We start from the raw sequence: 20,423 nt of genomic DNA on the forward strand, positions 1-20,423 counted from the left end.
GAAAAGCCAGATATCTTGGTACATATTGGAACCAATGACATGGGAAGGAAAAGCAAAGAGGACCTGAAGAGGGAAATTAGAGAGCTAGGTAGAAAGCTGAGAAGCAAGATACTGGGGTAGTAATTTCCAGATTGCTACCTATGCTAAGTGCCATTGAGGGTAGAAACAGGATGGTTTGGCACATAAATGCATGGCTGAGAAGCTGGTGCGGGGGGCAGAGCTCGGATCATTGGAATCACTTCTGGGGGATGTTTGACCTGTACAAAAGGGACAGGTTGCACCTGAACCCAAGAGCAACAAATATTCTTGTGGGCAGGTTTGTTAGAGCTTTTGGGGAGGGTTTAAATTAATTTGGCAGGGGGATGGGAACCAGAGTAAAGGGACTCAGGATGGAACAGATGGTAAAAAAGCAAAGATAGCATGCAGTCAGACGGTCAGGAAGGGCAGGCAGATGACAGGACAAAATTGAAGCCAGCAGGGTGAGTATCAGTGCATTTGGGATGCATTATCAAAAAGGGTAGCAAATACAGTACTCAAAGTGTTACACTGGTGCTAAGAAGTTTGTGAACCCTTTAGAATATGCATAAATATGACCAAAAATGTGAGCCAGATGAAGAAAAAACAATTAAATAAATAACATAAAGAACATTATACTTGTTCATTTATTTATTGAGGAAAATGATCCAATATTACATGTATTTGATGAAAAAAGGATGTGAACCTTTGCTTTTAGTAACTAGTGTGACTCCCTTGTACAGCAACAAAGCAAAAATTAGCGGAAAGGTAGAAGATTGGGAAGCTTTTAAAAAACCTACAGAAAATAAATAAATAGAATCATTAGGAAGGAAAAGATGAAATATGAAAGCAAGCTAGCAAACAGTACCAAGGTAGATAGAAAAAGCTTTTTCAAGTATATAAAAAATGAAAGAAAGATGAGAGTGGCTATAAGGCTGCTAGAAAATGAGGCCAGAGAAATAATAATGGGTGCAAGGGGATGGCAAATGAACTAAATGAGGATTTTGCATCAGTCTTCACTGTGGAAGATGCAAGCAGTGTGCCAGGTGTTGAAGGGTGTGAAGGAGGAGAAGTGAGTGCTCAAAAAGCTGAAATACCTAAAGGTTCATAAGTCACCAAGACCAGGTGAACTGCAGCCTTTGGATTCTGAAAGAGGTAGCAGTAAAGATTAATGCAGGCATTAGTAATGATCTTTCAAGAATCATTAGACTCTGGCATGGTGCCAGAAGACAGTAAAATTGCAAATGTCACTCCACTCAAGAAAGAAGAGTGGCAGCAGAAAGGAAATTATAGACCAGTTACCTTAACGTGTCGTTGGGAAGATGTTGGAGTCAATTGTTAAGGATGAGGTTGTGGAGTACTTGGTGACACAGGATAAGATAGAACAAAGTCTGCATGGTTTACTTACGGGAAAACATTACTGGAATTCTTTGAGGAGATTGCAAGTAGGACAGATAAAGGGGATGCAGTGCATGCCTTCTATTTGGATTTTCAGAAGGCCTTTGACAAAGTGCCACACATGAGGCTGCTTAACAAGTTAAGAGTCCATGGTATTACAGGAAAGTTACAGCATTGGCCTATTGGTAAGAGGCAGTGAATGAGAATAAAAGAATCCTTTTCTGGTTGGGTGCCAGTCACTAGTGGTGTTCCATAGGGGTCGGTGTTGAGACTGCTTCTTTATATGCTGTATATCAATGATTTAGATGATAGAATAGATGGCTTTGTTGCCAGGTTTGTAGATGTTATAAAGATCGGTGGAGAGCAGGTATTGAGGCACCAGGAAGGCTGCAGAAGGGCTGAGACAGATTAGGAGAATGGGCAAGAAAGTGGCAAATGAAATATGAATGAAAAATGAAAATGCAGTACAATGTTGGAAAATGCATGGTCATACACTTTCATAGAAAAATAAATGTGCAGACTTATTTTCTAAACGGGGAGAAAATCCAAAAATCTGAGATGCAGAGGGACTTGGGAGTCCTTATACAGAACACCCTAAAGGTTAACTTGCAGGTTGAGTCAATGGTGAGAAAGACACATGCAATGTTAGCACTCATTTCAAGAGATCCAGAATACAAGAGCAGGGATGTGGTGCTGAGGCTTTATAAGGCACTGGTGAAGCCTCACCTTGAGTATTGTGAATAGTTTTGGGCTCCTCATCTAAGAAAAGATGTGCTGGCATTGGAGAGGGTTCAGAGGAGATTCAATGAATCCTGTACATGAGGGGAGATCTCATTGAAACCTCTCAAATGTTGAGAGGCCTATACAGAGTAGATGTGGAAAGGATGTTTCCTATGGTGGGGGAGTCTAGGACAAGAGGGCACAGCTTCAAGATAGAGGGGCATCCATTTAAATCAGAGATGCAAAGAAATTTCTTTAGCCAGAGGGTGATGACTTTGTGGAATTTGTTACCACAGGCAGCTGTGGAGGACAGGTCGTTGGGTGTATTTAAGTGGAGATTGAAAGATTCTTGATTGGCTGTGGCTTGAAAGGTTACGGGGAGAAGTCTAGGAAGTGGGACTGAGGAGGGGAAAAAAGGATCAGCCATGACTGAATGCCAGAGCAGGCTCGATGGGCCAAATGGCCTAATTCTGCTCCTATATTTTGTGGTCTAAAATCTAATGAGTTCTAAAACTGAAAGCTGTTCATCTAAGATCACATAGTTTATTCTTTGAGCTCAGAGTTAAATTTCTTTCTCCCTTGTCTTTCTAAGTCACTGGTGACCATAATGAGTTAGTTAAGAAAAATATCTTAACAGGTTTTCTTTTTTTTTTGCAAATAGAGCTGCTTTTTAATCTCATAATTAGATGAATAACCAATTCCTTTATTTTTGATGGTACAATTTGATAGCAGGATATTGCCAAAGACATCAGAATATCATCCTTGTGTTTAATACTCAAATGACCAGAACAGCCAGATTACATCTCATTTTAAAAGATCCATTTCCTTTCTACCTTTAAATTCTTTCACCCTTAATAATCTTATGGAAATTGATTCAAGAGAATAGCATTGTCATGCATTTGTTAAGTTAATTTGCATAGAACATAAACTTGTCATTACCCGAAAGTATTTATTTTTATTTCTAGGGTCTTGAGGAGAAAGTAAGAAACCTAGAAAATTGCAGAGAAGAAACTGAACGCAGATTGAAAGAAGCCAGTTTGGAATCACAGCAGGTGGGAGGATGACTTTTCAGTTTTGCCTGTGACTCTAAGGCATATATGTCAAACTCAAGGCCCGCGGGCCAAATCCGGCCCGCGGTGGAATTATCTTTGGCCTGCGAGATAATATCTAATTACTATTAAAGCTGGCCCCAGTAATCAAAGCGCCTATGGCGTATGATATGGCTAATGCTGAGTTTATTCAGGTACCAGGTTTTCAGGGTTTTTAGTGTTTATTCGGCAGTCTTCTTCATAAGAAACGGAATTTGTAAAGTGAAACACTTTGTAGTTATAGCAGAGACTGAGACACATGAGAGCAGGCTGAAAAAACGGAGGCAATGAAAGCTGCATTCGCACGCGTCCGACTGATCCGGCCCACATGAAGTTGCATTTTGCTCAATCCGGCCCATGACCTAAAATGAGTTTGACACCCCTGCTCTAAGGTTTCGAATTATATGATTCTGTACTACAACAGCACTACATAACAGCAGTATGAGTCACATATGATTTTGGAAGAATGTTAATTGAATGTGAATGACTGAGAACACTGGGGTCCAATGAGAGAAAAGAAGATCTGGAACTGAGATCACACTGTGTGAAAGATAACACGTAAGTAAAGGCATCAGTTTGTGTAAGAGAGCACAGGAACCGGAGTCCTGCTGTTTTAAAGGGAGACAGGAATTGGGGTCCTGATGTTTGAAAGAGAACATGGGAACTGTGGTCCCTGTGTGTGAAAGGGAATGCGGTAACTGGGGATGGAGAATGCAAAACTGGGCTCTGGTAAATGAAAGAGCATAGGAACTGGAGCATCAGTGAGTGAACGAACAGGAACTGAAGCCCTGGTGTGTAAAAGGAAATGTGGAGGTTATTGTACCAGTGTATGAAAGAGATCATGGAACCAGAGCCCCAGCATGTGAAGGGGTACAGAGGAACTAAGGCTCCAATTGTATGAAATGGATTGTGGAATTAGCCCCGGTACGTGAAAGGGAATATGGTAATCAGGGCTCTGGTGTGTGAAAGACAGACAGGGAACCAGGGCAATGGTGTGTGTAAGGAAAATGGGAACCAATACCCTGGCATGTGAAAAGGAGTACAAACTGGGACCCCTGGTGTGAAAAGGTGAATATGGAACAGGGACCCAGATATGACAATCTCAGATTTCTCCCACAGTCCAAAGATGTACCGATTCATATGTTAATTGATCATTGTAAATTGTCCTATGATTAGGCTGCTGTTAAAAAGGTGGATTGCTGGGTGGTGTGGCTTGTTGGGCCAAAAGTCCTGTTCTGTGCTGTATCTCTAAATAAATAAATAACTGAATAGATAAATACAGTGCCTATAAAAAATTATTCAACCCCCTCTTGGAAGTTTTCATGTTTTATTGTTTTACACCATTGAATCGCAATGGATTTAATTTGGCTTTTTTGACACTGATCAACAGAAAAGACTTTTCGTGTCAAAGTGAAAACAAATTTCTACAAATTGGTCTAAATTTATTACAATTACTAAACACAAAATAATTGATTACATAATTACTCACCCCCATCAAGTCAATATTTAGTAGATACACCTTTGGCGGCCATTAAAACCTTGAGTCTCTGTGGATAGGTCAGTTTTGCACAACTGGTCACTGCAGTTTTTCCCCATTTTTCTTTACAAAACTGCTCAAGCTCTGTCAGATTGCACGGGGATTGTGAGTGAACAGCCCTTTTCGAGTCCAGCCACAAATTCTCAATTGAATTGACATCTGGACTCTGACTTGGCCACTCCAGGACACATTAACTTTGGTTTTAATCCATTCCTATATAGCTTTAGCTTTATGTTTGGGGTCATTGCCTTGCTGAAAAACAAACATTCTCCCAATTCACAGTTCCCTTGCAAACTGCCTCAGGTTTTCCTCCAGGATTTCCCTGTATTTTGTTGCATCCATTTTACTTTCTACCAGGGCCTGCTGGAGTGAAGTATCCCCACAGCAGGATGCAGCCACCACCATGCTTCACAGTAGGGATGGTGTATTTTTGATTATGTGCAGTATTTGGCTTACATCAAACAGCATTTAATCTGGTGGTCAAAAATTTTGGTTCCATCGACCGTAGAACCTTCTTCCAGCTGACTTCAGAGTCTCCCACATGCCTTTGGCAAACTTTATCCAAAACTTCATGTGAGCTTTTTTCAACAGTGGCTTTGCTTTGCTTTGCCACTTTTCCATAAAGCTGCAACTAGTGAAGCACCCGGGCAACAGTTGTTGTATGTGCAGTCTCTCCCATCTCAGCTACTGAAGCTTGTAACTCCTCCAGTGTTGTCATAGGTCTCTTATTGGCCTCCCTCACTAGTCCCCTTCTTGCATGATCACTCAGTTTTTGAAGACAGCCTGCTCTTGGCAGATTAACAGCTGTGCCAACTTTCCATTTCTAGATGATTGACTTAACTGTACTCCAAGTGATATTCAGTGTGACTTTGAAACTTTCTTGTATCCGTCTCCTGACTTGTGCTTTTCAATACCTTTTGCGGAGTTACCTGGGATGCTTGTTTGCTTTCATGGTGTAGTTTTTGCCAGCATACTGACTCACCAGCAGTTGGACCTTCCAGATACTGGTATATTTTATTACAATCAATTGAAACACCTTGACTGCACATAGGGTTATATATAGCTGGGATACCTTAACTAATTATGTGACTTGTAAAACTAGTTGGCTGCACCAGTGATGATTTGGTGTGTTACAATAAAGGGAGTAAATATTTCTGCAATCAATTATTTTGTGTTTTATATTTGTAATTAATTTAGATCACTTTGTAGAGATCTGTTTTCACTTTGACATGGAAGTCTTTTTCTGTTAATCAGTGTCAAAAAAGCCAAATTAAATCCACTGTGATTCAATGTTGTAAAACAATAAAACATGAAAACTTCCCGGGGGGTGCTGAATACTTTTTATAGGCACGGTAAATAGATAAATAAATAAATAACACACACAAAATGATGGTGGAGCGCAGCAGGCCAGACAAGACCCCGCTCTGGTCTTCTGCCTGCTCTGAATCTTTTTATTGCTAAAAGCTGCTTGGCCTGCTGCGTTCCACCAGCATTTTGTGTGTGTTGCTTGAATTTCCAGCATCTGCAGATTTCCTCGTGTTTGCGTTTTCAAATAAATAAATAATGTGACTTTGTTGTAAGATGCTACAAATTAGTTTAAAGAACAACCTAATTATAGCTTTAATATATGTTTAATCAGAATTGTTATCTAAAAATACTACAAAAGCTAGAAATTTGAAATTAAATTAAAAATGCTTTAAATGTTCAGATGGTCAGGCCAGACAAAGTTGGTAGATATGAAACAGTAAATATTTCAGTTTCATTAATTTTCTTCAGCCTTACTTCTCTTACTTCTTTTCTCCAGCCTTGTTGCCTGACCAATTGAGTATTTCTAGCATTTTCTGATTTATTTCAGAATTTTTCAGTCCATTATACAGATTTCTGTAAATACTATTGTTTAATTCTCCTTAAGTCAGTATTATCACAACAGACCTCGATTTGAGTGGAAAATGATGGGAAAATAGCAATGATTGAAGCTTGTACTTCAAGATTTGTTGTATTAACATTGCAGTAGAATGATACCAGGGAACTGCTGTGGTTTGATTTGGTGGGATGCCAAACCAAAGGTGTGTTTATTCTCAGAGGTGAACATAAGGATCCTGTTGTACTGTTTTGAAAATGATGAGCATTTTCTTCCTCAGGCAAAGTTGCTCTTCAAAATTAGATTGGTCCAGAATTTCAGAATTTAATCCAATTTCATGCCATGATTTATCTGTTCTAAATCCTAGTTTCCTGCAATGGTGTGGGCATAAGCTGACAGAAGTTACAGTCCTTCTGTTCACCAGTATAACACAAAACTATTTTAACTATGTAAGATTTCACCTTTTACCTAAAGTCTTTGTTCATCACTTCTTGGCATGCAGCTTTGGCAGTGATCTGAAGGAGGATGTGTGGCAAGCCCTCAGAAGAGTGAGTGTAGTAGGAATGGTTGCAGGGAGCACTATGGATATTGAGTACTGAATACAATTATCTGAGAAGGTGCACACTACATTAAGCCTAGGTCTTTATTTTTCAGTAAATATTTGAGATAGTGTTGACATTTGTGATGTTTTCAGATCAGTGCAAACCTGGAGGAAGCGCATCAATGGTTTAAGTCCAAGTTTGTCAGTCTGCAAGCAGAACTTATAAAGTCTCATGGAATGGATACATCAAAGCAACAATTGTGCAATGGAGAACATTTCATGAAGAATGGCAGAGCATTATATTTCAAATCAGGACAAAGTTCAAAGGTTAGTTTCATTTTTTTTCCATAAGATGTATTTCAGACATTGTACATATATATCATATAATCATATATATCATAAATCTCCACAAAGTATTTATCTGAGGTACACACTTATAGAAAAGAGTGGAAAGAAAAAACAATCAAAAGGAAAGAACTATGTACAAGTAGGGAGTGATCTTTTTTTTTTACAACAGATTCATTGATTTGTGAGAATAAAATCAGGCCTATGAGGCATTAGATAGATAGATAGATAGATAGATACTTTATTCATCCCCATGGGGAAATTCAACTTTTTTCCAATGTCCCATACACTTGTTGTAGCAAAACTAATTACATACAATACTTAACTCAGTAAAAAAGATGATATGCATCTAAATCACTATCTCAAAAAGCATTAATAATAGCTTTTAAAAAGTTCTTAAGTCCTGGCGGTAGAATTGTAAAGCCTAATGGCATTGGGGAGTATTATGTAGTTAAACCATTTTTCCCAGTATGAATCGAATTGTTCCAAATTCCAAATTGTTTGATTGGATTTAATAGCCCATTGACATTAAAATAAATGAATTTTACCTTCCTTAGCCATCTGTATTTATCTGTCAATGTAACATTGATATTAGAATAAAACTTAATCAATCTACTCCCTGAACAAATAAGAACCAAGAAACGCAAATAATAATGAAAATGGCAACGAACGTGTGATTCCAAGGCTGAGGTCTCTAGTAGATGACACTGCGTTGAGTCTAGCTGTGGGGGATAACCCCTCCTACTTGTGAGTTGAGGGCCCCCATTGCAGTATTCATAAAAGTCAGTGAACAAATCCATTACACAGAAAAGATTTCCCTGTGTACTCCTCTCATATATGTATGTATATATATACACACACACACACACACACACACACACACACACACACACACACACACACACACACACATTACATACATATATATATTCTCATTTTGGTGGGGGGGAAGGAGTAAGTGAGCGAATAAAGAATACCAACTAAGTAATATAAAATCCACATTATAATAAGTATTTCTCGAGATAGGTTTATCACCGTGTACTTTTGCTTCTGTTTAGCTTCTCAACATTTTTAAAGTTAGCCAAACCTTATGGCTGTTCCGAAGGGGGTGAGGACTGTCTTTGGGAAACTCCCAGTCTCTTCCTGATATATTTCTCTCGGCCTCCTCCCATCTCCTGCCTTCTTGTTTCTCGCACTATTTCCCAAGCCAAGCAGGACAATTCCTCAGCCAGGCTTTCCCTCGTTTTGGTCATGCTGACAGGCAACCCTCTGGCCTTCATGTCTGTAGTCGCCTCTTCCACTGTCTGGTACAACTGCGTCCCGTTGTCATAAAACACTCGAAGTTTAGCAGGGTACAGAGTTTGAAATCTAAATTTTTTTTGCTTTAGTACTTGCTTTACCTCAGAGTATTCTTTGCGTTTCTGCAGGACTGTGGGGGGGGGGGGTAATCTTGGTCGAAATATATTAATTTATCATCGAAAAACACTCTCTTCTTACCCCAGGCCCTTCGTAGAATCTCTGCCTTGGTGCTGTACCGAAGGAATTTAATTATTATTGAGCTTGGCTTTCTATCCTGGGTAGGTTTCGGGCCGAGCGCGCGGTGGGCTCTTTCGACTTCCAGCTTCATAGCCGAGGGAAGATCCAGCACGTCCCGCAGTAACTTTCCGACAAACTCCGTCATAAACGAGCCCTCCGCTCCTTCGGGAACGTTGTAGATTCTGATATTTTTCCGCCGTGATCTTTCCTCCAGGTCAAGCAGTTTACCTTCTTGGTGATGTAATATTTTTATTGTCTTACTCAGTATCGTTCCACGTTTTGAACACAATCCTCCACCTTCTCAATTCGAGTCTCTGCCACCGCTGTTTTTTGATTGACGCTGGCGAGCTCTGACTTAATATCATGGAGCTGCTGTTTTATATCTTTCTGGACCTCCACTATTTCTTTCAGGATTTTGAAGATATTCGCCTCTTCGCCTGAACGAGGCCCAGCAGCCGCCTCGCTAGCACGAGGTCGGGTAGGAGAGCCGCTCGCTGCACTCTCGGCCGCAGGCTCTGAAGTGTCACTTTTTAAATTTCCATTCTTTTTCCCCATTCTTGCCCCTCTTTTCAGTTCAAATATTTTTTGAAAAATATTGTATTTGATGGGATAACGGGGCTTAATACGCGTTTTTCCGGAGGAGCTAGTGACTTAAGCTGCCATTCTCAATGATGACATCACTGGAGCCCCCTAGTTTCATTTTTTTAAACATTCTTCCATAAATTTTCAGTTGAGATGAGAGGAACATCTCTAATTTGTGGATAAACATTAACTATATTTTCTAGTAACAGGAATGGGCTTCCTATGCAACAACTAGTACAATACTTTACTCTTAATTATTTGCCATTGAAAGGTAGCTTCCCTATAAACCAGACCTAAATACTGCTGAAATGTTTTGTAAACGAATTTGGATTCAAGTCGTACCAGATAAAGACCACAAATTTATTTCTGACCCAAGCTACTGTACTCAAATGCCATTAGTGATTTCCAGATTATTTATCAATATATGTAATTTGAACCAAGTAATCGGAAAAAAGATGCATTTCCAAGATTGTATTATAGAAAACTGCAATGCATACAGTTTTCCAGGAATCCAATCACAAACAAGAGAAAATCTGCAGGTGCTAGAAATCCAAGCAACACACCCAAAATACTGAAAGAGCACAGCAGGCCAGGCAGCATTTATGGAGAAGGATACAGTCGATGTTTCTGGCCGAGACCCTTTGGCAGAACTGGAGTGTTCAGTGCTGCCGAGGGGTTTCAGCTGGAAACTTCGACTGTTTTCTTTTCCATAGATGCTGCCTGGCCTGCTGAATTCCTCCAGCATTTTGTGAGTTTTCTAGGAATGCAGCCCTTCCATAACGTAAAGCTGACTGAATTCATTAGTTTGGTAATAAATATGGAGAATTTATGTCAAAATTGTTCTTGGAATTTACAAATAAAAGTGAATCTAAATTATGGTGAGTCCTGACAACCCCATGTGTTAAGGGGATAATGCTTACTGAATTCACATATTTACTTTGCATGAAATATTGGATGAATTCTTTTTATATGTTAAGTGTAAACAGATAGAAACTTCTGAAGAGACATTTTGCTCAGAAAATCATCACAAGCTATTTAATGTCATATCCTGATGACTCCCCTCATCTGGTTGCTAAGTTACTGATTTGCACTTGATGATGAAACCTACTTACCTCCAAATGATGAAGACATAGAATTATACAGCACGGGAAAGTATTTGCAATTAACCCCAAAGTCCAGCAATTTGTTTCCTTTTCAAGTACTTAATTAAGTTCTTTTTGAAAACTATGATTAAATATTAATATCCTATCCTTTCCTGCAGAACATTCCAATATTCTGAAGTACGTTTATCTTCATACCCCAGCTCAGGTAAAACCAGTGCCTTCTATAGGTGGAGAGTAACTTCTGCATTATCAATCACATATGCCTTTTCAATAAGTATCCGATTTTTTTCTGCTGCTTTCAAAGGAAGAAAGATTTGCATTCATTAAGAATCTTTCCTAGTATTCATAAAAACAACCAAGTGCCTTTTGAAATGTAATCACAGTTTGAAGATTTGCAGACAATTTACACATAGTATATTCTACATATAACAATGTAATAATGACTAGATCATCTTTGTTATAGGCTTATTTCAGTTTTGAGTTAAATATTATCCAAGATCCTGGAAGCAATCCACTGTTCTGCTTCAGAAAAGTTTCACAATTGTTGACATAAGAACTCCATGATGCATATTAACTATTTGTGGAAAAAGTTAATATTTAAGCTGTGCATTGTGATAGAAGAAAGATATTCTTATAGTTAAAGTTTCATCTTTTTAAAACTTTACACTATGTTCACTTTATTAACATATTCAGTATCATCCTTTGGGTAAAGTTCAGCACTGTTCTTTCAAAGGAAAATAAACACTACATCTAGTAGTCTGGTAAATTCAAGCTTTTATATTTACAAAGGGCATGAAGATTTTGGCATTTGAAATTCCAAGCCAATCCAGCCTCAGTTGTTGGGACACTAATCAGAAATTAAAATTTGTCTCTGGAAAGTCTGATTTGTCTAAGTGATCAACCAAGTGAAAAGAAGCAAATTTGAAGCCAAATGGAATGTAGGTGTTAAACCATTACCACCTTCGTGAAAATTTAGTCGCTGGGATGTCATAGGTTCTGTTATATTGGAGATGCACTTGCTCAAGAAATATAGCTGGAATGGGTCACTGAAGAAAAGATTTTGAACCTGTTATGTTTATAAGTAAGTGTTAGATGCCAACTGCTGAAATAGGCTAAATTCACAAAAGGTGTAGTAATACATTTCTTTCTTCAATTCATCACCCATGCAAATAGAAATGAAAATTTGTAGTTCCACATAAAATTTCCAGTAATCTGTAAGTGGAGGATCTTAAATGCTGGAACTCTCAGGGGAGGGGCTATAAATATTTAAAATTTTAAAAAGATAAGCTTTATTTGTCACGTGCATCAAAACATACAGTGAGACAGATCATTTGCATCAACACAGTCCAAGGACATGCTGGGGACAGCATGCTTGAGGCTTCTGGTACCAACATAGCACACTCACAACTTACTAACCCAACCTGTTTGTTGTTGGAATGTGGAATGAAACTGGTGCACTTGGAGTAAGTCCACATAGTCACAAGAAGAACATACAAACTCATTGTTGGCACTGTAAAGTGTTATGCTAACCTCTGTACTACTGCACTTCTACTAGAACCTTTCATTAAAAGTTGCATGGCAAAGAAGAAACTATATTATCCTTCAACATGGCAGCATGATTCATCACAATGTTGCACAATTTATTTCAAATAGCAGAAAACTGCAGATCCTGGAAATCTGAAATAAACACATAATATGCTAGATATCTGGCATGTCAAGAAGTGAAGTGAGAAGTCTTTATGTCAATTATCTTTCATTGAAATATTTTTATTATGTTGTTTATTTCCATTTTCCAAATAGTATATTTGCAACTAAATTAGCAGAAGCCTATTTCATTTATACATTCTGCAGTAGTTTTTCTATTTTTCTGGTAAAGTGATACTTCAAAAGTGCACAGGTTCAGCATTAACCTCCAGAATTATCCATACCTAAATAATGAATTTCCTCAGATAATTAAGAAAACAGAGAAAAACATTTTTATTGAGATTTTAAAATCACAACTTAGGAAGTCTTTTGGACTGTTAGTTTGAATATATGTACCTATGTATCTTCTTGAAGTTAAAGCAAAGATAAAGATTAGCTTTAGTTGTCACGTGTACATTGAAACATACAGTAAAATGCATTGCTTGCATCAACAATCAACACAGTCCAAGGGTATGCTGGAGGCAGCCTGGGAATATTGCAATGCTTCTGGCACCAATGTAGCATACCCACAACTTACCAATCCTAACCCATATATGTTTTGAATGTGGGAGAAAACTGGGGTACCCAAAGGAAATCCATGTGGACATGGGGAGAAGATATAAAAACCTTAAAATTGAACCTCAATCAGTAAATGCCGTTGCTGTGAAGTGTTGTGCTAATGCTATGCTGCCAGGAAAAGGCTCATGCTGGATATCCTTACTACAGTAACTAATGTAATTTGACTTTAATTAAATACAAGTTACAACTCTTCCCAGGTTTAAAATGCCTGACTAATATATGGCTGAATGTTTGGGAGATCTGTGCGGCCTTTAGGGATGGATTTGGTAACTTGGGTTAGCAGGGTTGCAGGCATCTTCTGCCATTTAGAAATGGGGCATATCTGTGTGCCTGTCTTCCTCCCTGCCTCCCCTCCCTTCGGCATCCCTCACTGTTTATGAACAGTTCCCAGCTGTAACTTGCATAATGCCTGTAATTGGAAACAATGTGTACATTTCATTAATTATTCAATTCTGCAGTTTTGTTCACTGAAATAGATTTAGGTTATTAGATTAAACATGGTCCTGCAATATGACCACTAGAAATGTAAAAAGACAAATAGAAAAGATTAAGTGAACTTCTGCCCACTTCACAGAAATTTTCTGCCTCTATCATTTATATGCTTAAGAAATAATCTTTTTGCTGCCGTTCTATCCACCATTAATTTTAACTCATACATATTTAGCTGTTCATCTCCTACCCTGTATCAAGACTCAGAAATTTATCTTCTTGCTAATTTAGATTATCCTCTGATTTCAAATTCTTATTCAATATGTTTAATTTCCTTCAAAGTTCAAGGTCAAGTTTATTATTGGTGTACATACATGGCATCACTTACAACCCTGAGATTCTTTTTCCTGCAGAAATACTTAGCAAATCTATAGGTCAGTAAATGTAAACAGGATCAATGAACAACAAACTGTGCAAATAAATAAATAAATAACAAGTGTGACTTATCAAGATGAGTCCTTAAAGTGAGACCAACAGTTGTGGGAATACCAGAGAAAGAATGTGTAGTTATCCCCTTCTGTTCAAGAGCCTGATTGTTGAGGGGTTGTTACTGTTCTTGAACCTGGTGGTGTGAGTCCTGAAGCACTTGTACCTTCTACAGGTAGAAAAGAACACGGCCTGTGTAGTGAGGATCTTTCATGATGGATGCTCTTTTTCTATGACAGCATTTCATATAGATAAGCTGAATTGTTGCAAGGGCTTTATCCGTGATGTACTGGGCCAAATCCACTACCTTTTTTAGGATTTTCCACTCAAAGGCATTGGTGTTCCCATACAGTCCATAATACAGCCAGTCAGTACATTTTCCACCAGACATCTATAGAAGTTTGCCAAGGTTTTTTATAACATGACAAACTCTGCAGACTCCTGAGGAAGTAGAGGCACTGCCATGCTTTTTTTTTGTAATTATATTTATATGATGGGTCCAGGACGGGTCTTCTGAAATAGTGACACCCAGGAATTTAAAGCTACTGGTCCTCTCCACCTCTGATCCTTCGATGAGTACTGGCTTATGGACTTCTGGTTTCCCTCTCCTGAAGTCTACAATCAGTTCCTTGGTCGTATTAACATTGAGTGAGAGGTTATTATTATATCACTCAGCCAAATTTTCAATTTCCCTCCTGTATGCTGATTCACTGCCTCATCGCTCAATAACTATGAATTGTCCTTACAATTCTTTCTACTACTCTCTAAGTTTTATATTGTGCTAATTCTCGCTTACTTTGCAATTTTTCCTTTTTACCCTACCACTCAGGTCTCATTCTTTGATATTTCATACATTGATCCTTGTACTCCAAAACTATAAAATGACTAGTACTTATAAACTGTTAGTGCTTCTCTTTGCTTATATGTTCCCTTTGTTATGATACCAGCCCCCTCCTTTGTGAGAATCGCAAGAGCCCTAATGAAGGGGGGGGTCAATGACCCAAGAGAAGAGAAAGACGTGCTGAATAGACACAGGAAATGGGAGAGAGAGAGAGACGTGCTGAATACCGCGTTCCACCGGGATGCAGAATAAGGCAACCTTGACTATTGTCTCATGAAGACCACGTGTAAAGCCCTCGGGCAAAGTGGGCTGGTTGAGAGAGAGATTGACACCTGCGATCCCGTGAGGAAGTATAAAGGAGGGCCTGGGGGGGAACGACCCCTCCAGACGCACCAAGGAGACACGATAGCGATCCCGTCGTAGCGGGAAGCCATTTTGAAGGAAGCCACATGCGTTAGATTCCGAATCGGGAGTCTGTGGCTGGAATCACGGAAAATCGCTTTTAACTAACAACAGGAAAGCCTGCTCCCCTGATTCCACGGCTTTGTTTCGTAAGGACCCGGGCAAGTGTTCCTTTTCTCACCAATCTCTCTCTCTCTCTCCAACACGGGAAACCCAGCGGTTCCCAAAAGGCTGAAGCCTGCAGACTTTTGAATGACTGTTATATTTCCGAATGGACAAGATATTATCCCCTAGACAACGATAGAGCTTATTTCTGATTGATTATTACTATACCTGCGCTTTAGATTGAGTATTGACAACGTATGTTATCTGAATGTTTGTATTAACCTTACTTTTGTGCCCCTATATAAATAAAAACGTTTAAAAATGGTACCATCAGACTTCAGTGGACCTCTCTATCTTTGCTGGTAAGTGATCCAGTTACGGGATACGTAACACCTTGAACACTGATACCATTTAAATTCAAGTTCCAGTTTAATTGTCATTCACCCATCCATGAATACCCATGAATATAGCCAAATGTAACAGCATTATTCCAGTACCAAGATGCAGTACCACAGTACCAACAGTGATACACAGCACAGGGGTTACATAGTACATATAACATTAAAATACTGTCACACAGAAAATATAGTTCAAGCCCCTGAACCCATGAATGTTGCAGCAGTCTGCAGTCAAACACAATACAGCTTGTCTTCTGCAGAGCGAACACTAGAGGGCAGCTCCTATTCCAGTTACACCACCGCCAGCACTCCAGTAGAGTGCACCGATTCTAAAGCGTCTCTCCTGGGCGGCTGCAAAAAGAGAACTCCATGGCTTGAGGCCTAGTCCTTGCTATGACTGAGGCCATGCAGCTCCCCCACCGTCCCCCCCACAATTCAGCAGTAAGCCAGTGAATTGGACTAGCAACATTCCACATGAACAGGGTCTTGTGATCACAAGATAGGAGACTAAGACAATCACTCATGTGAGAGTTGAAGTAAATTAAGATGTGCGAGGTTAAAAGTCAGTGCAGAAAACAAATGTGATTTAATTATGTCTGGGTTAAAGTCAGAAAACAAATGTGATTTAATTATGTCTGATAAGCAGGAATGCAGAAGCGCCGATTGTAATCATTGAAGTCCTGAGATATGGACTATTGTTTTACAGAAATGTGTAAAAAACAACTCCAAATATGGAATGGGAAAACACTGAATCTAAGACTGTGTACCTCCCGAGTCAGGGAGGGAGGGGGGGTAAGGAAGAAGGATAAAACCTGCTGCCCTGTAAGGTTCAGGGTTCCCTTCTCTGAAGGCACCCAGCTCTGCAGAACTGTTAATAAACTTTGTTTCCTTGAATTTGTCTTGAAGCCATTATTCGGGAGCGTGGCTTGTTTCTGACAACTTGGGGGCTCGTCCAGGATCCACACTCCGGCCGTGAGGGGGGCAAGGAAGGACATCGGAGAAGGTGCACCCTGCCGAGTTCGGCAGTCCCTGATTCCTTGCTCGTTGCCCCGCGCGGCTTGAGCGAGTGATATCCGGCGGACTCAGGGAAACAAAGAGGGGTTGTCGAGGCAGTCGAGACAGTGAGCGATCGAGTAATTTCTGTGCACAGGACCCAGGTAAGAGATCCTGCAGTGACGTGGTACACGAGAATTGTGGAACTATGGGGTTACCCTGCAGAGACGTAGTGCACGAGAATTGTGGAACCACGGGGTAGCCTGTGTGTGGATAGCTGGGCGATCGCGGGAGTAAAGGTTCCGGAATTGGACAGGAGTGATCGAGCTAGGTGGGTCACATTCAAATTAAATTCCTGCAGTGACGTGGTGCGCAAGGAGTGCGGAACCACGGGGTAGCCTGCGGGTGGATAGGAACCGGGCAAGTCCTTGAGATGGGAAATAAGGGGTCTAAGAGAGAAAAGGGTAAAGGAAATCCAGGCGCCAACGATGAAAAATACCCCGGGGTACCCCCTGATAGTCCATTGGGACGGATGTTAGAAAATTGGGATTACGGGAGGCGAAAAGGGAAGTTAAAGAAAAAATGATACAGTACTGTGAATTCTGGTCCCACCAGCCGATCCAAGGGTCGGCTGTGTGGTGGCCTAAGTTCGGGTCTAGCGAGGATTGGGTACAACAAGCCCTTAATCTGTACGTGAATTCAAAACCTAACGTTAAACCCGAAGAAAGTGATTATGCCCTATGCTGGTTACCAACGACAAATAGTTATAAATTGAAAAACGATAAATGAAGGGGGACAGAAACAGAATACATGGGCGGTGCTCGAGCACCTGCCGCCCCCATATGTGCCCCCTACCGCTCCGCAAATCGATGACCTTGAGGCAAGGGAAAGTGAAAATGAATCGGCAGCTGCAGCTGGAGAAAATGCAGACCAGGGTGAAGAGGAAACGGAGCGTGCAAAACCGCAGAGTATAGGAGCCAGGAGGATGGAAACCAGGTCACAAACAGCTAAAAATCACAAAGAGGAAGTTGAACAGACCGTCACACTATATCCTCTGAGAGAAGTACCAATGGGAGGAGCAAATGGAGGGACGGGGTATGTTAATGTTCCCCTGACTAGCACTGAGGTACGGAATTTTAAAAAGGAAATGAAAGGCCTATTAGAAGACCCCATGGACCTGGCCGAACAGTTGGATCAATTCCTAGGACCCAACATTTATACCTGGGATGAAATGTACTCAATTATGGGAACCTTGTTTTCCACCCAAGAAAGACAAATGATAAGACAGGCGGCCATAGTAATGTGGGAAAAGGAAAGGCCAAACGAAGCAGAGCCACAACAGAAATTCCCTCTTGTGGACCCAGAATGGGGTAAGCAAACGGAGGGGGGCCGAAGAAATATGAGAGATATGCGAGAATTCCTAATAAAGGGAATAAGACAGGCGGTTCCGAAGGGACACAACTTTACCAAGGCATTTGGGAGCCACCAAAATCCCGAGGAGACTCCGTCCGACTTCCTAGATAAAATCCGGAGGAATATGCGACAATACGCGGGAATAGACACTGAAACGGAGGTTGGCCAACAGCTGATTCGTGTTGAATTTGTATCGAAGGCATGGCCAGATATAAGAAAAAAACTAGAAGACTGGAATACTAAACCCTTGAGTGAACTACTTAGGGAGGCACAGAAAGTGTTTGTAAGAAGGGATGAAGAGAAGCAGAAGCAAGCAGCCAAGATAATGGTCCAGACGGTCCAACAGGTGACCGCAGACAAAAGAGAAAGAAGAGACCCATGGCCGGGACGAAGTGGCAGCCAAGATCGAAGTAGGGGACCCAGGAGGGCCCCTAGATGTTTTCACTGCAACGAAGAGGGACACTTCAGGCTCGAGTGCCCCAGATACCGACGGGAAGTGCACTCGTACGCCATGATGGAAGAAGAGTACTAGGGGGGTCGGGGGTTCCAACCCTTGGGGAAGAAAAATCATCGGCAGGAAACCCTGGTAAACTTGAAATTAGGCCCCCAAGGGTGTGACACAACCTTCATGGTCGACTCAGGAGCTGAAAGATCGAGTATAATAGAGATACCATCAGGGACCCAGACCGGAGCAAAATTGATGGGAGTATCCGGTATCGGAGGAAAGACAATACAAGTGCCAATTGTGGACAATGTGGAAGTCGGATATGAAGATAGAGCAACTAGACGAGACCTCCTCCTGCTGCCCTTGGCAGGATTTAATCTATTAGGAAGAGATCTGCAAGTTCAATTGGGTATTGGAACAGTGCCAAGCAATGGAGAGATAATAGTAAAACTATTCGCATTAAAAGAAGAAGACGATCGGAAAATAGAGCCCGAGGTATGGTATAGAGAGGGAAACGGGAGGATTGAACATCAGCCCTTTACAGATCACCTTGTTACCGGACAGTCGCCCAGTGAGAAGGAAGCAGTACCCCATTGCGATGGAAGGAAGAAAAGGGCTGCAGCCGGTGATTGAGGGATTGATCGCTGACGGACTACTGGAGGAATGTATGTCACCATATAATACCCCAATACTCCTGGTGCGAAAGCCAGATGGGACTTATCGGATGGTACAAGACCTGCGGGGCCTAAATGCAGTAGTCCAAACCCGATACCCGGTAGTGCCCAACCCTTACACGCTGATGAGTAAGATCTCCCCTGACCATGAATGGTTCAGTGTAATAGATCTAAAAGACGCCTTCTGGAGTTGCCCGCTAGAAGAGAGCAGTCGTGACATGTCTGCGTTTGAATGGAAGTACCATACCCCGTGGCATCCCCAGAGTCCGGGAAGAGTAGAACGAATGAACAGCACCCTGAAGGCACAGCTAACCAAGTTGATGTTGGAAACCAAGCTACCATGGACCAAGTGTTTGCCGATCGCTCTCCTGAGAATACGTACAGCGCCCCGGAAGGACATAGGAGTATCTCCTTATGAGATGCTCTTTGGACTGCCATATTGGAATAAAATAGAGGGGTATCCCATACTACAGGGGGGTGATTTATTTGTAAAGAACAATTTACTGGCCTTGTCCCGTTCCTTTGCAGAACTGCGGAAAAAGGGTCTCTTGGCCCAGACTCCGCCGCTCGACTTTGCTTTACATCAGATCGTGCCTGGAGATTGGGTTCTGGTAAGGACCTGGAAGCCGGAGAAGTTACAGCCACAGTGGGAAGGCCCTTTCCAGGTCCTGCTAACAACAGAGGCGGCTGTACGGACAAAAGAAAAAGGGTGGACACACGCATCCAGGGTAAAAGGACCGGTGAAGCCCGAAAGCCGCACTGAGTGGACCTGTGTTCCCGGTGAAGAACCGTTGGTGGTGAAGCTAAAAAGGCAGCAAAAATGAACTCTATGTGGACTGTAACATTATTGACTGTAATATATTTGATTCTATATGTCGGGAAAATTGAAGGGAAATGTGACAAGTGCAGAACCATAGTACGAGTGGGGCAGAGGGTGTTCCCAGGATCATTTGTATCCCACTCGCATGTAAATGACCGTTGTTATGATAAAAGCAGAAGAGTGTTGGGAAAATGGTAAGCCGTACTATCAGGTCTATAATAAAGGCAGTTGGTGGCGAACAGCTCTCTGGATGGTGGGAGGTGGATTAATGAGTTTGATGCTTTTACCCTGCCTCATCCCCTGTGTACAAACACTAATAAGGCGAAGTGTGTCACAACTTCAGGCAGTAGCGATATCCCAACATGGGACAAACGAGCTAAAACTTTTGCTATTAAAGAAGAAAGTTGACCCTCCACGGGGGTGGGGGGG

The 20,423-nt window shown here is 41.1% G+C and overlaps 1 protein-coding gene across 2 annotated transcripts in view; it reads left to right on the forward strand.

The window, feature by feature from the left end:
• LOC140725520 (coiled-coil domain-containing protein 150-like) overlaps nucleotides 1-17,439 on the forward strand; it is a 136,583-nt gene extending 119,144 nt beyond the window's left edge. For both annotated transcript variants that reach the window (XM_073041075.1, XM_073041076.1), the window contains 3 exons: nucleotides 3,099-3,185; nucleotides 7,314-7,487; nucleotides 14,851-17,439. In XM_073041075.1, coding sequence (XP_072897176.1) covers nucleotides 3,099-3,185; nucleotides 7,314-7,487; nucleotides 14,851-14,865 — 276 coding nt within the window. In that variant the 3' untranslated portion in view covers nucleotides 14,866-17,439. The remainder of the gene's footprint in view (nucleotides 1-3,098; nucleotides 3,186-7,313; nucleotides 7,488-14,850) is intronic.
• The last annotated feature ends 2,984 nt before the right edge of the window (nucleotides 17,440-20,423 follow it).

This window comes from Hemitrygon akajei, chromosome 3 (genome assembly GCF_048418815.1).
Source record: "Hemitrygon akajei chromosome 3, sHemAka1.3, whole genome shotgun sequence".
Taxonomy (NCBI): Eukaryota; Metazoa; Chordata; class Chondrichthyes; order Myliobatiformes; family Dasyatidae; genus Hemitrygon; species Hemitrygon akajei.